The sequence below is a fragment of the Pelophylax lessonae genome (genome assembly GCF_965119305.1).
Source record: "Pelophylax lessonae genome assembly, chromosome: 6".
Lineage (NCBI taxonomy): Eukaryota > Metazoa > Chordata > Amphibia > Anura > Ranidae > Pelophylax > Pelophylax lessonae.
The window spans coordinates 174,614,824-174,630,936 of NC_138773.1; the positions used below are offsets into that span (position 1 = coordinate 174,614,824).

The 16,113-nt window shown below is 40.2% G+C and overlaps 1 protein-coding gene across 1 annotated transcript in view; it reads right to left on the minus strand.

Annotated features, from left to right (window-relative positions):
• The window catches only part of LOC309558690 (dynein axonemal heavy chain 7-like), a gene marked incomplete at both ends in the record, with an annotated part of 107,477 nt that overhangs the window by 13,526 nt on the left and 77,838 nt on the right, over window positions 1-16,113 (minus strand). The window contains 2 exons of the mRNA XM_082261748.1: window positions 2,701-2,773; window positions 12,595-12,775. Of these exons, the coding sequence (XP_082117874.1) occupies window positions 2,701-2,773; window positions 12,595-12,775 (254 nt within the window). The remainder of the gene's footprint in view (window positions 1-2,700; window positions 2,774-12,594; window positions 12,776-16,113) is intronic.

A 16,113-nucleotide genomic window follows, 5' to 3' on the forward strand; every position in this document is an offset into this window, starting at 1 on the left:
AGTGTCCTGTAAATTGTGTAACTACATTTTGTGCTAATATTCAACCACCCATATACTAATAGCAGTACACATTTGGAATTTGGAGTAAAGAAGAACTATAACCTCCATCATTTTTTTTTTGCCATCTGTGTTACATTGGGGAGATTTTCCTTCACTTCCTGTCCCATGGCCACAACAGAAGGTGATTGTGTCATCAGGGTCATCATTGGAAGATTGCCTCTCTATTAGTGTTCTGATGTCAACCCAAAATTTGGAATTTTCTTAACTTTCACTTTTGATGATAACGGTAAACAGGACACAAAGAGAGGGTGAATCTTCCTAACGGGGCAAAGACAGCAATAAATCTAACAGGTGTTCTAATACCTTTCCACTCTCCAAAACAAAAGAAAAAAGTTTTGTCTTTAGTCTCACTTTAATGGAAATATGCATGTTTGTTTATGTTACCTAATTGGTTTGAAAATGGAATGCTTTTAAGTCACTAGTACCTGCCTATACATTACTGTGTGTTAAAATAAGAAAACCCAAATAGTTGCTAACATTGCTTACATTGTAATATAGCTTACAGCAGGGTTTCTCAACCCTGGTTTCAGTGGAACCCTAGGGATCCTCCTGAGGTTGCTAGGGGTTCCTTGAGAAATGGGCAATTTCTGCCTCTCAAATAAGTTGCCAATGACACCGTTGTTCCTTTTCGCTATCTGTAAGGGGGTAATTCTTCCCAATGACAACAAGAGTAAGGAGCATTCTTCCCACTGACTGTCACACTAATGTGTCAGGAGTTGTAGAATTGTAATTTTTAGCAGGGGTTCCCCGAGACCAGAAATTTATTTCAAGGGTTCCTCTGTGTTGAAATGGTTGAGAAAGGCTGCCTTACTGTATATTCTACATCTAAATGGATAGAAGGTACAGTACTTGGTAAAATAAAGTATTATAAGCAGCATCATCATGTAATACTTAGGGTTTTTATCTCAGGAAACATTTGTCCACATATCTTAAAAAGTAACTAAAAAGCCTAGGTAGAAATGGATGATAAAGGTTAAGTACAGTTTAATGGTTACTAAGGTAATAAAGAAGACAGATTTTCATCTTGTTTTTACTGTCTTCTTCATAATACCAAGAAGGAAAAGGAGAAAGTCATAACCTCTTTCTTTTCACATTTTTCTCCCAGCTGATTTTTACTCAGTACAAGTGACAAACAATAAAGTCCTCAGCAGTGCAATATCATTTTTTGTAACATAATGTTCTAAATGATTAAACCACATGTTAGTGGAGGACCATCAATAAACAAAGTATGCATCTTTTTTTCTTTTTTTGCACAGCTTTAGTCACATTATTTTTCAAAAAATAAAGTATGTCCCATAGCAAACAGGCAGCTGGATCCTGTAATAATCTTCTGTGCAGAGATGCCCTGTCCTCTTCCTGATGCTGAAAGTACCGCGCTGCAATGGTTAATAGCTTCAGGCTCTAGGGACGTGCTGTTGTGAAAAAGTTGTGCCAGGGACCTGCCCTATCCTCCTTCCTTCTCCACCGGGTGAAGTTCTTTCATGTTTAGGATCTCCTAATGGGGAGGGACTGGTAAATAACAGAATTCTCTGCCCCATTCACAGATCGTGTTACACGCAGTGAACGCAATGAAAGAGCTTTTCTTAATAAAGGAGGAGAAAGAGGAGGTGGGTTCTTGGAGCAATGTTTTACAGCAGCTCAGCTCAGAGCCTGAAGCTATTAACCGCCATCATGTTGGAAGCGCAGAGACAGGAAGAGGACTGGGCACCCTGCAGTGAGGATTTCTCCAGGATCCAGCTGCCTGCACAAAGTGAGAGATACTTCATTACTGGCCAGTAATGTAACCTAAGCTGTACAGAAAAAAAATATCTAAACTTCAGCTTTAATACCCAGTGACAGACATACCATTTTCTCAGCACAAAGACCCTTTGCGGTTTATTGCTACTGAGTAGAGACTGAGCTTATAAAAAAGTGAAGTTGAGTTCAATTCAATTGACCAATCAAGTGTTTTTTGTTATTCCCCTTGCACATGATTGGGCATTTTTAAAGGTTTACCTCATTTACTGGCATTCCTTTTGCCAAAAGAATCTTCTAAGTGAACAGCCTCTAATCTTTTAGTAAATCCCTACCTCTGTCCCTTGTTTTCTCTTTCTATCACTGCTGCAAGATGAACGGCCGGCATAATTGAGAGCCAAAGAAGCCAAACAATTGAAACTGCTTTATTGAAGAGGTTTCTAATGGCTGACTTGGAGCGAATTATTGAAATTGAACTACAATATTATGTCATTGTCCAGTTCATTAGTAACCTCAGTCGTGTGTACATGTCAGACCTTTGCTCCCTGCTATCTACAGGGATAATCAAGCCCCATCCTTTGCCCACATTAATGTCTTTTATAAGATTACAGGCTGAGCTGGTCTGACAGCAATAAGCAAACAAAATTCTAGGACAGTGAAACCAATTGGATTTTCTTATGCCAACTGGTGTGTTAATGCTAATTGATGTAGCCCTGTTCAGAGCCCAGAGATGATCAGCTGTTTTTCTGCTTGGAAAAAGCATCTATAAGACTGTTAGAGAATTCAGAAACACATCTCCAGCCAGGAAAACTCATTTATTTAAAATTCTTTTCAAGGTCTGAGCTGTATTGTGCAGTTTAACAAATCACAGACTAAAATGAAGGAAAGGAATACAGAACAACTCACTCTGCACGATGCGGCTCTAGAATAACTTGCTTCTTCTCATTTTTCTCTCGTGGATCTTTTAATACAAAATCAACTACAAAATAAAATGTTTTTGAAGAGTTGAAACACAGTGGCCATAAAGTGGGGAATGCAATATAAACTACTTACAATAATATAAAGCATACTCTAGTGATATGAAAATTTTAAAGGAAACCTGTGTTGAGAAAAATATTGAGCCAACCACTGCTAACTTCCTTCTGAAAATGCAGCTTTTCTTGGCTGTCAGTCCAATCCCCCTTAACCACTTTACCACCGGAGGATTTTGCTGTCTTACGTCCAGGCCACTTTTTGCGATTCGGCGCTGTGCGAATTTAACTGACAATTGCGCGGTCGTGCGACGACGTACACCAAACGAAATTTACGCCCTTTTTTTCCCACAAATAGAGCTTTCTTTTGGTGGTATTTGATCACCTGTGCGATTTTTACTTTTTGCGCTATAAACAAAAAAAGAGCGTTTATTTTGAAAAAATAACAATATTTTTAACATTTTTTTATATGAAATTCCTCCCAAAAATATGTAAAAAGCTAATTTTTTTTAAATTTTTGGCCAATTTGTTTTCTGCTACCTATGTTTTCTTAAAAAAAAAAAATCACAATAAGCATATTTTGATTGGTTTGCGCAAAAGTTTTCGCGTTTACTAACTAAGGGAAAGATTTCTATCATTTTTGGTGTTTTTTTTATTTAACGAGTAATGGCGGCGATCTGCGATTTTTTTTGCGGGACTGCGACATTGTGGCGGACAGATTGGACCCTTGACTGACATTTTTGACACTTTTGGGGGTACCAGTGACATTACTGCAGTAATCAGTGCTATATATATGCACTGTTACTGTAAAAATGACACTGGCAGGGAAGGGGTTAATTTTATTGGAGAGGGAGGGGTTAATGTATGCCTGGTGCTTACTAACGTGTGGGGGGGGGTGACTGAGTGAGTCAGGGACAGATTGGATGTTCAGCAATGCTGAACACTCCGATCTGTCACTCCCTGTCACTTAGGAGATCCGCCCGCTCTGTTTACACAGGCGGGCGGATCTCCAAACTAGATTCCCCAACGATCGGGAAACAGCGGGAGCGCGCCTCCGGCGGCGCGCGAGCGCCGCCTACAGGGGGAGGAGTCCAGCGACGTAGGTCTACGTCGCTGGACAATAACGAGCCACTGTGCCGCAGTAGAGGCACAGTGGCCAGAGGTAAAGTGGTTAAATACTTTCTAATTTATTGGACCAGAAACAGTACACATATCTAAAGTTCTGACCTTCTCCTGACTATACTTACAGTGTACCAAAATATGTATTAATTATGTTGCACTGCTAAACTAGTACAGTAAAGCATATTTGAAACAGGATTTATTACAATTATACAGCACCATTTATAAATCCCCATTGTGCTACTCTAAACTAGCACTGCGATGATTATAATAAAAAAAATTGCCTCTGACCACATCTTAGGCTGGTCAAAGATGACGTAATTTTCTTTGCTTCAACCAATGGTTGAAGCAAAGAAAATTGCTTGATTCCCCCATCAACACAATCAGTGTTGATGGGGGAATTCCTCCCATATATGGCATTGTATGGTTGTGTTTTCTTTACTGTTTTTGGTTGAGCCAGATAGACTTGTCTCTTTTTTCAACCTGACTAACTATGTAACTGCGCTATTGTATTCTGACAGTGGGAGGTTTCCCCAATGTCAGGATACAATGATCACTGCTGGCGGTTATAGCCTGACAGGCTGGTTGTACTGAAGTCGATCGATAGATGAACTACGGTACAACCAGTCAGCACACAGATGGATCAAAATTTGACATGCCATGGCTGGCCTCAGTTTCTGTTTTGAGTAGGAATCTGTCTTACCTTGTTGAATCGGTCTCATCTCCAGTGGTAATTCTGTTGCAGACATGCACAAAACTGTCTCGGCTTGCTAGCCAGGATTGCCGGTAAAGGGGTCATAAGTACACAAAAAACTGGTGCATAGACTATTCTAACATGCAGTCTGATTTACATCTACATTTGTCACTAATTTGCTTGATGCATGAATGCTTCCCAACTTTTTGAGTTGGGAATGAGAAACACCTATTAGCAAAAGTATGTAGACATAGGACACCCCCAACACAAAATGATTTGTTAAAGTGATTGTAAGTGATCACTTTGTAAAAACAACCCAGTTTAAACTAGAAGTATACATATAAAATATATATATATATATATATATATATATATATATATATATATATATATATATATATATATATATATATATACTGTAAATACTTTTTTTCCCCTTTTTATACGTGATTACATTCCTTCTGTTCTCAGCTGCATAAGAGCTGGGGGGAGGACAAGCAGCAGCACACTGGGCTTTCCAGTGAATGACTGTGCAGTGGGGGCGTTTCAGGACAAGCCTGATCATTGGAGGAGAGCACACTAAGCTCCCAGCATATCTAGAGAACTGATCACAATGTGCTCTCTTGCCTAGTGTGGTTAGTTTTTAATAGGAAAGCAAGGGGACTAGCAGGAACACCAGGGATTTCACACAAAGGAAGCAATACAAACAGAACAGGAGACTTTCTCATACAAGTACATGGTACAGCAGGCACATTTTAGGAATATGAAGTGTTGGGTTAAACGCTTTAAACCCACAAGGGCTTTTCTTTTTTTTTTTTTTTACCACTACTATTCTACTATTCCTTTATACTGGCTTTTGAAATTTACAATTGAAGCAATTAAGAAATTGGATGAAAGGTTTAGCACTGGGAAACGCTTTTTGATAGATAAGTAATGCATTTTATATACAACTACAGTATATAGATCAGACCAAAATGAGGACAAAGAAAGGACAGATGTTTAAAATCTGGGACAGTCCCTCAAAAACAGGGACAGTTGGAAGCTATGTCACTTACTAATCATTAGAACCCCAAGGCTGCCTAAAAATCTCTACCATTAATTCACAGTGGGTTAAATATGATACGGTTTTAGATTCAAATAAGACACGGGAAGATTTCCATGTCATCTTCTACTGCTCTGTTCAATCTCTCTTGCTTCAGAAATAAGTCTTACTTTTATTCTGCTGATACTTTGCATTGATTTTATACACTGTGTTAATCAAAAGGTTAACTAAACCCTATGAGGAGCTCAGTTTAGTATACACTGCTGTTCTGAGTCAAACCAAACAACCAAGGCAACAATCCACTTACTCTGCCAACAGTGTATTAAGCTCTATTTGATTTACAATGAATAGAACAAGTGATATGGCAGCGAACAATGGGAACAATTGATATCTAACCGTATGTAAAGAGACACACAAAAAGGCAATCCAGAAGACTTCAAAGAAATCATACAAAATGGATACCCACCCTGTGACTATGGAAAGAGACTGTTATTAATTGCAAACAGCTGCTGAACACCTATCTATAATGCAGACTAGGAAAATAGAGATATTTTACAATTATTGGAAAAGGTGCAGCACTTTGTACTCATTAATACAAATTAAATTTAAAAAAATAAACATAAATAACCACCTTTGTGTTAAAAAAAGATTACCAAATTTTATACCCTGTGCTGATAAGTAAATATTTCCTCTTAAAACATACTCAAAATGTGCTTTACAATATGGAAATTGAGAACAAAATAAGGAGCAATGTTAGTAAGTTTTATATTAAAGTGGATTAATTGTAGAGTGGATTAATTTATTTTAATCTGAGCTGGTGATAGAGAGGATAGTAGTTGCATCATGGTCACCAATATGGGGGTACCACCTGTCCCTCTGTATGGGGCCTGGGTACACAGGGGGGCCCAGGCAGCAGGGGAAATCAGATGCGGACAGAACAGGGAGGATGATCGGTGCCATGGCAATTACGGTGCCCTGTGTGACTCTCTGCAGCAGCTAAAAGTTGGGTTCTCTCCTTCCCGTAGTTTTCAGCTGCTTGAAGGAAAGACACAGAGGGCATCATTCCTGTAGTTGCACTGCACCCCCCCCGCACGCGCGTTACCCAACCACCTCTCTGTCCTGCCCACATCTGATTCCCTCCCCCTGCGGCTTTTCTCTCCTGCCGACTGCTGTGGGGAAACAGGGGGATGTTTAGAACAGAGAGAAGGAAAGGGGCTGGTGAAGGTGTCACTCACTATGTTCATTCATAACTGAAGCATAATAAGCTGTGTTTAGTATTCTTCAGCTGATGAATGAACAGGAGCCTCTGTCTCATGTTCATTCATCTGTAGTGCAGCTGAGGAATTGAATAATTAGTGTCCTCAATTTTTCTCTCTGTCTCAAAGGCGGAATGTCAGGGGTCTATTTAGACCCCTGATGTTTCACCCAAGCCCCAGAGTTGTAATAAATGATAAAAAAATAAGTTTAAAAAAAAAATGTAAAAAAAATAACAAATTGTAAACAATAGTTTTAAAAAAATGTAAAAAAAAAAAAAACATTGTTTTTCAAAAATGTAAAAAAGGTCAATTTAAAAAATTATAAAAATGTATTAAAAAATTAGGGGTTCATTCACGGGTTCTCTGGTTCTTACAGCGTGAAGGGGCAGTTTGTGCAGCTGGAGCCGCCTGCCACTCCATGAGGATGCAGCAGCTGTGTGAACAGAGTCAGATTTCCTAATTTAATAAGTGTGCAGGTGAGTGGCCCCAAATAGACACTGTCTGTGTTTAAGGCCGTACACCTGCACCCACATGCCTGTCAATTTAACCACTTAAGGACCGAGCCCATTTTTGTCACATTTTGTTCACAAGTTAAAAATCAGTATTTTTTGCTAGAAAACTACTTAGAACCCCCAAACATTATATCTATATATATATATATATATATATTTTGGCAAAGACTCTGGAGAATAAAATGGCGGTCATTGCAATATTTTTGTCACGCGGTATTTGCGCAGCGGTCTTTCAAATGCCATTTTTTTGGAAAAATTACATTTCACTGCATTTAAAAAAAACTAAACAGTAAAGTTAACCCATTTCTTTAGTATACTGCGAAAGATGATGTCACGTCAAGTAAATAGATACATAACATGTCATGGTTTAAAATTGCGCACACCTGCGGAATGGCGACAAACTACGGTCAATAAAAATCTCCATAAGCGACATTTTAAAAATGTTTAACGGTTACCAGTTTAGAGTTAGAGAGTAGCTCTTTTTTTAAAATTATTGCTCTCGCTCTGGCGATCGCGGCGATACCTCACATTTGTGGTTTGCACAGCAATTCCATTTTCGGGCGCGACTTCCGTATACGTTTTCTTTCGTGTGCGAGCTCACGGCAACGGGAGCAGCTAAAATTGTATGTCCCCTCCCGCTTGCTGGGGTAACGGCTGAGCGGCTCCCGAGCCACATTGGTCATTACCCCTGGAAAGCCGACAGCCGGCTCTAAAAAATGGTACCGGGGTGATGACTCTAGCTGCAGGCATCACCCCGGTACAACCACTTAAAGTCAGCTGACGTACAGTTACGACGGTTTGCATTAAGTGGTTAAGACCTGCGGCTGTGTTCGTACTGCTGCTGCATCCCCATAGCCTAACATAGGCTGCCTGCACACAGATTCACATTGTACAGGCTACAGCACCTACCTGATTGAGCCCCAAGACCTAATTTACACACATAACTTTATTAACTCAATACAATTTTTATCTCAGATTTAGCAGGAATTTTGTAGGTTATGTTAGGTTTGTGTCCACTTATGATGATTTTAGTGTATTTTTCTTTTCCAATATTTTTTATTATTTTCTTCCAAAAAAAAGGGGGTATAATACAAAACATAGTGAAGTTGACACATGAGTACAATTGTCTTCCTTAAAGAAAAAATAGGGAATATGTTATATAAAAAGGCAGGAAAAGAAAATGCATATTAAAGTTCACAACTTAACAGACAATGTTATAGCCCAAAGTAGTTTTTCTTCCTGAAGAGCACTTGGGCACCTATATGGACTATTTTGAGCACCTTTCCAGCACTTTAGTTCTTTGAAGGAACCTTTTTGGACTGCACTTTAACCCATATATTTTGTATTTTGCACATGGTTGCACAATGGACATATTATTGTAACATTATTTTGCACTTCAATATTTATTAATTTTGTACTTGTTGATCACGACATGCACTTTATTTTTTACCCATTTTAATATTCTGATCACAGTCTATAATTTATTTATACATACATACCTGTTAGCGCTGCTTTTTGATTGATTTTAATGTTATAGAAATCAACCTATGTGACTTCAAATGTTAAAAGCAACACATACAAAATCTGCAGGCAAACAAAGTAACAGCAAGTGAATGGGCCCTTACTGACCCCTGTCAGCATGTATGAAATATTATTTCCAGTCCAATGTGTCAATCTGAGACAGAACAAATGTGCCCAAGTTGGGCAAATGGTAAGAATATCCTCAGAGAGGGATTCCCTCCATCACCTCACCCCAGTTTATATCTCAGGTGCTAGGTTACATGGGATGCCACGACGGAGCGGAAGGCAGCCCCTTCAAACGATGCAGAAAAAGAAAGGTGACAAAGGGGATAAATCCAAGAAACGATCTGTTCCCTAATAAAGGTGATGATAACACTAGACATTTCCCAAGAGGTAGGAGATCCATGGATCCCTATAGGAGGGGAGAGAAGGGACATCTCTACCTAGTGCCCCTATGTATCTGCAAGGTGTGGGATCCGTGGCCTTTTATTGAGAAGGAAGCTAAAGGGTTCTCATACAGCATCTTTAATGTCAAAAGAAAGTGAGGGCTAAAACCCTATTTCTGTAAAGCATAAAATAAATAGTACCATAAAATGGTAGCAAACGCCTTTTGCAGGTCCAAGGATAAAAGAATACCTCTATGCAGTCCACTAGCATCCCATTTAGAATGAATGGATTTTTATTCATTTTTTGTGCAAATATAGTTTTGAGATTTTCTGGGGAGGGGGCTTTCAGGTAGGCTGTACAGGGTGTCATGATTTCTAACAGCAGCTTTGGTTGGCATTAAGATCTTGTAGAAGCACACTGGCAACAACAAACAGAACAAAGGCAAAATTAAGCGGCATTAACATCCACAAGATGATGATGAAGGGAAACTAATTAGTATGCAGTTCTGTAGCTTGCCACTAGTGATGCATTAAACTGAAAGAATGCACGTGAATACAAAGAAGTGATGAAGGATGGCACGAATCCCTGAAGATGTCCAACAGATAAAACTCGTTGGGTGGGGCTACATCCGTGAGGTCACTTCCGGTGAACTGCCACCTTGTATAGGGTCAGTGGCACTGATTGTACATACAAGGAATATGAATGTTTATTATCAGCACACATACTATATTGTAAAGCCCATTTTGAGTATGTTCTAAGAAGAAATATTAATTTATGTATTAGCACAGGGTATGAAATGTGGTAATTTTTTTAACAGTGGGTATTTACTTTTACCATTTTTATATTTAATAATGGAATGGAGCACAAAGTACTGCACTTTATCCATTGATTGAAAGGGGAGGGTTATAACACCTCTCAGGTTGTTCTGTCATCTGTGTCCCATTGTTGAGATTTGTACTGTCCCATGGCCAAAACAGGAAGTGAGAGGAAATTCATCAGGGTCATCAGAACTAGTGTCCCCACTCAAAAATGTGTCCCTTTTATTCCAATTCTGTTGAGAACTTTCTTTTAATTTTACTTCAATAAATACCTGACAGGTATTCTAATTTCTCTTCACTCTATCCAAAACTAAAAAAAAAAAAAAAAAAAAATGTGCCTTTTGTTTCATTTAGTTCTGTTTTATTTACTAGCAAAGGTATTTGAGGCTCTTAGGAAAATGAAAGCTAGATTGAGCTTCTGATCACATCAGCAGGAGCTTTAGTTAGGTAAGCTGTATGGTTAAAAAGCCAATCTAAGTGATTAGAGTAATGAATATAGCAAAAAGGGCGCCTGGTCCATCCACTCCGTATTTTGGTTCTCCAGACCTTCCCCTTAACCCATCACAGCAAAGTCTATCCTAATAAATTGCGTTCCATGCGGTCCATGCCAAAAATGTGCATTCCACTGTGGCATGCCAGTGACCATGACATCAACGCATAGTGCATGTGCCTTAAAAGCGTGTGCCCACAAAAGTACCCACGCATGCACAGTTAGGCCCAGAAAACCAGACAGAGTTAACTGCATGAAACTTCAGAACACATCTACCATCGAAAGTATTGGGTGGAGCATATATGGGCTGATTCAGACAACACAGGCCAGTCATTCAAGAGGGGGAGGGGGTGTTGAAAGAAAGGAAAGGCAGTGAAATACTACCTAAACTAAAAGGGAACATAGCCAACAACACAGAGCAGGCCATTGGCCTATGGTGTCTGCACCAGCCTGTTTAGGCTTGACCAGCACTTCTGATGGTGGTTGTGTGGATAGAAGTTTCATTCAGCAGGTCTCCTGTCTTGCAATTTTTTGCACGTGTGAGGACCGGTTTTTCAGGCACTTGTACAGTGCTTTGACATCATAAGTATGCCATCACAATGTGGTCTGTTCATGAATCAGGGTAGACATTGCAGCAAGGGTAAAGGAGAAGGTGTGTAAAACCATATGCAAACTCTTCTCCCCCTTCCAAAGTGGAGGGATCATGTGCCCTATTTTCCATGGGTATTATACTATCTAAAGTAAGAATATCCCAACTTCTGGAGTATTTCTGGTAGGGGTTCATTCTCCTTCATTTTTGGTATACGATACTTGTTTATTTTGGCATTTATCCTACATACACTGCTAACAGATCCACCGCTCTTATCATGGGGAAGAATTTTTCAGCATTTTTTTAACTTTAGCACATCCAGTTTATTGAAATAAGAGCTGTTGTAATGGAATTACAACTGTGGATAACTTTGTTATTCTAAAATTAGATCTATTGTGCCAGTTCTATTAGAACACTAAATTAGTGCTCTAAATTTTGTATTTAGTGATTTATTTATATTGTTGTATAAATGTATTTTAAATAGATATTCAGACCACTGTATAATAACTTTGATATTTTCAATTTTAAACCAAATCCTGAGGAAGGGGAACCAACCATGAAACACTTTAATACAAGTCCATTGATACTGGTTTGTATCTTTTGTATATATGAGATATCATGTCCAATACTATTTTGACATGTGTTGTGAGTAGCAAAGTACTTGCTTTTATGAACAAACCATGTATGGTTACATATAGTTACATAGCTAAATAGTTGGTAAGGTGTGTGTGCGTGCGTGTGTGTGAATGTGTGCGTGTTTGTGTGTTTATGTCACTACCATTTTCAATACCCCGGAACACTGTTTGCTGAGAACACATCTAAGAGTTTTTAAATGTATCTATACTTTCCACTGACATCACCAATTGTGGAAGGGATCTCCACATCCTTACTTCTCCAACAGTAAAGAACCCCTTACGCAGTTTAAGATTGAACCACTTCTTGTCCAACTTCATTTTGTGGCCACATGTCTTCTTTAGAGACCTTAGGTTAAATAGGTTCCTCCCAATAATAGTGTCACCATTTAAAGATTTGTATATTTGAATCATATCCCCTCTTCCGCATCTCTTCTCAAGGGAGAATAGGTTAAACATTTTTAGTGAATGGCTTTTATCTGGAGAATTATTAAAGCTGTCTTTTTTCTGTTATTTTTGTGTCTATAATCTTCAATACCATACTCATGGTCCGTATTTTTGCAACATACCCCCTACAGAAAGTACTGAATATTTTGTATCAGCATAACAGACAAGCAACTAGAAAGAGGCAAGTTCAGCAATGGCAGGCTACATATTTTTCAGTGCAGGTTTCCCTTAATATCTTTCACTACTGTTAATAGAAAATGTTATTTAATAAATGGTAAATATGTGAAAGTAGAAGCATCATTACAAATAAAAAACAACTTACCAATGGCTTTCTTAACACTAAGTAGATAATCTTCTTTCATTTCATCTGAAAGCAGGTCAATGCTGTCTGTATAAACCTTCAAATGATTTGGAACTAGGTTTAGCACATGTTCGAGCCAAGATTCTTCCATGGGTGCTACATGCTCTGTGTCAATGCCATGGCTAATATAATAATTGTACCTCTAAAAATTAAAAAGACACATATTACAAACTAGCTAAATTAGGTTATCACCACAAACTTGAAACAAGCTGAACATTAGAGGCTGCCTGGATGATACCCAGAATAGGTTCCAAGGCCCAGGCTTACTGGAGTAAGTCACAAAGCCCAATGATTCCCTAGCAATTCCCAAGGCTTGGGGGCTTAGCTAATAAGTACACAGGTCTGAATGTTCCCTAATATATACCAAAGTCCAGAGGTTCCAAGACCTGGAGACTGCTCTAATAGGTCATAAGCCATATCACACAGAAGCCATAAAAAAAAACATCAGTATATGCAGTATATTCACATACCTTCCAACTTTTTGAGATGGGAATGAGGGACATCTATTAGCAAAAATATGTAGGCATAGGACATACCCCTGCCACACCCTTTAAAGGAGCATTATACAAAATAAAATAAAAATAAAATTAGATAAACCCACAAGTACTTTTTTGCCACTACTATTTCTTTATACTGGGTTTTGAAATAAACAAATGCAACAAATTAGAAATTGGATGAAAGGTTTAGCACTAGGAAACAATTTTTGAAAGATAAATAGTGCATTTTAAATAGAACTATATAGATCAGACCAAAATGAGGGACAAATGAGGAAGAAATAGGGACAGAGTGACTTTGTTCGAAATCAGGGACAGTTGAGAGCTATGTATTCAACGAAATATGGGAGAATAAAAGGAAGAATGTGACTGGGTATTATAAGCAGCCTAAATACACAAACTGTATTATTTCTGACAATTATAATAACTCCTCCCCCCCACCCCCCCAAAAAAAAGAAATCTCACCTATATACATGGTTTTAAAAATATTTGAGTTATGGGCTGTTGCTGGAGTATCAGGATTACATATAGTGAAAGTGTATGTATGGGCAAAACATTTTTTGGTTTTGGAAAGAGTGGGCAAGGGTTAGATGTTTTATATTACGGTCTGTGGCCCCACTTTGGAAATTCACCCTCTCTTTTTGTCCTGATGGCCACTCTCACCAAGAGAGAAAGTGATGCAAAATCCAAGATTTTGCAGTTGCTACCAAAACCAAATAGAGGGGAACTTTTCCAAAAACAGACACTTGTTGTGATGGTAACTTTCAAAGAGGGAAATTACCCTCTCTTTGTAGAGAACCTCTTTAATTTTTTGTTGTTTCACAGAAAGTGAAGGAAAATCTCCACAGGACACTGACAGCAAAAAAATAAGCCAACAAGGCAGAGACGTAACTAGAACCTTCAGGGCCCCAATTCAAGAAACCATGAAGGACCTCCCAGACCCTTGGCCAGGGCCCTTCCCTTCAATCCTTAGGCTCTTCCCACTGATCCTGGGGCCCTTTACCTTCATTGGAAGGCCCTTTATTATGGTCCTGCAGCGGGACCCTTTCACAAGTTCTGCAGTGGGCCCCCTCCCTGCCATCTTGGGGCCTTCCCACGGTGGTGGAATGCCAGGGCCAGGTCGCAAGTGTGACCTTTGCGATCCTGGAAGTTCACCCACTGGTGTCAGTAGTTTTTATTTTATGGTATTTTAATTGTATTATTTTTTATCATTTGACTATGACTTATCATTTGACTATGACAGCACAGTGGGGGGGGGGGGGGGACCAGGGGAGCACACAGAGACCCAGATACAGCAGAACACAAGTGAACTGGATAGGAGGAGTGGCAGGGACAGCATACAGAGGAACCAATCTCCTCCATTTTCCTCCTGCAGCTACAGGAGGAAAAAGGAGGACAGTGATTTCTCCACATGCTGCCTCCGCCGCGCCTCCTATCCAGGTGTACAGGGGAGCTGCACAGGCCCCCTGGAGCATGGGGCCCGGTTGCAACAAGGGCTTTAAAAGAGAAGTATGGCCAAAGATTTGTTGGCCATACTTCTCTTTTGGGTCAAGGAAGTGTGACCCAGAATCAGTTGACAGCAGGCTAAAGCTCAACCAGAATCCAAACTTTAGTCTGTGGAGGGACCATCATCCAGGCAGCAGTGGTGGCAGCAGGGACACAAAGCAAGGCCAGGGTAAGGGGGAAGCTGAAGGGCGACAGTTTCTGCCACTACAAGGCTGACAGGAGTAGTGACAGCAGCATCCCTACTACTGTCAGATTAGCGCTGCATGAGAAAAGCAGAAGAGCAGGAGAGAGCCGGGAGGAGGTGCGGGATGTGCTCTCTCCTCTCCAGTTTCATGCTGTCACTGTAGCACTCTTGCATTAACACTGTCACATCAGAAGTTTACAGTATGCTTATCAGTCCCCATCTTCTCCCAGCAAAGAATGTGGGTAAGGGGGCAGGTAAGCAAATTTTGTGAAGTGTCAATCTGACAACCAGTGGTGTACCTGAGCCATGATCCCATACCCCTTTAGCAGCGGGATCTCTCCCATCAGCTGCCTTTAGAAAAGGTTAGAAATCGGCTTACCCCCTAGGCTCCTCCTCAGCTCCGACGTGTCAAGATGAGGAGGAGCCTAGGAAGAAAGACATGCCACGCTGTATCTAAGGTCTGTGTTTGAGGGAGGGGTGACTGCAACCAGGACACAATGGAGAGGGAGGTAGAGTATTAAAAAAGCATCACACTAACAGCATATGTTGCCAAGCCCCCTCCCCCCCCCCCCCCACTGCCTTTGAAGCATAAAGGGGAGCGGTTGGGGCAGTAAAAATGCATGTCAGAGAGGCGTGTTGGGGAGCCCAGTCAGGTAAGCAGTGACCCCATGATTTCTAACAGCAGCCCTGCCTGTAGCTAAAGAGGTCGGTGGAGGCTTGTTTCAAAGCTCATTTACTTCTAGTAAGAAAATTAAAACACTTGATTTTCTATAGCAAGCGTTATTAAAAGGCAGACCATGACCCGGGCCCGGACAGAGTGAAAATCCTGTCTGGACCGCCGCAACACTCAGGTTCCTGTGCCCCCCTTGCTGCCGCCGCTGCTGTTTTCTTCCCAGCAGGGCAGAGGATGAGAGGTGTGACAGGTCTTAATCCTGATCCCTGAACTCTGTGTGTTACTTAAACTGGTCACCTGAACTGTGAACTCTGTGCATTACTTAATCCCATGAATTCTCTGAATTAATCATTAGGTAACGCACAGAGTTCAGGGGTCAGGATTAAGTTACACACGTTTATAGGTCAGAAGCAACAGTTCAGGGATTACTTTAGTTGCAGTTACTCACAGTTGGGATCATCATCCCCAGGAGCCACCGGGTGGTGTAACATTTGCAGTGCACAGGCTCCTATTCACACTGCCTGTACCAATCTAAAGCTTGCTGCGTGAGTTGGAAACAGCACAGCTGGAGCTGCCGCTTTAGCGGTGTGACGGACTGCAGCCTGCACACTATAAACTTTACA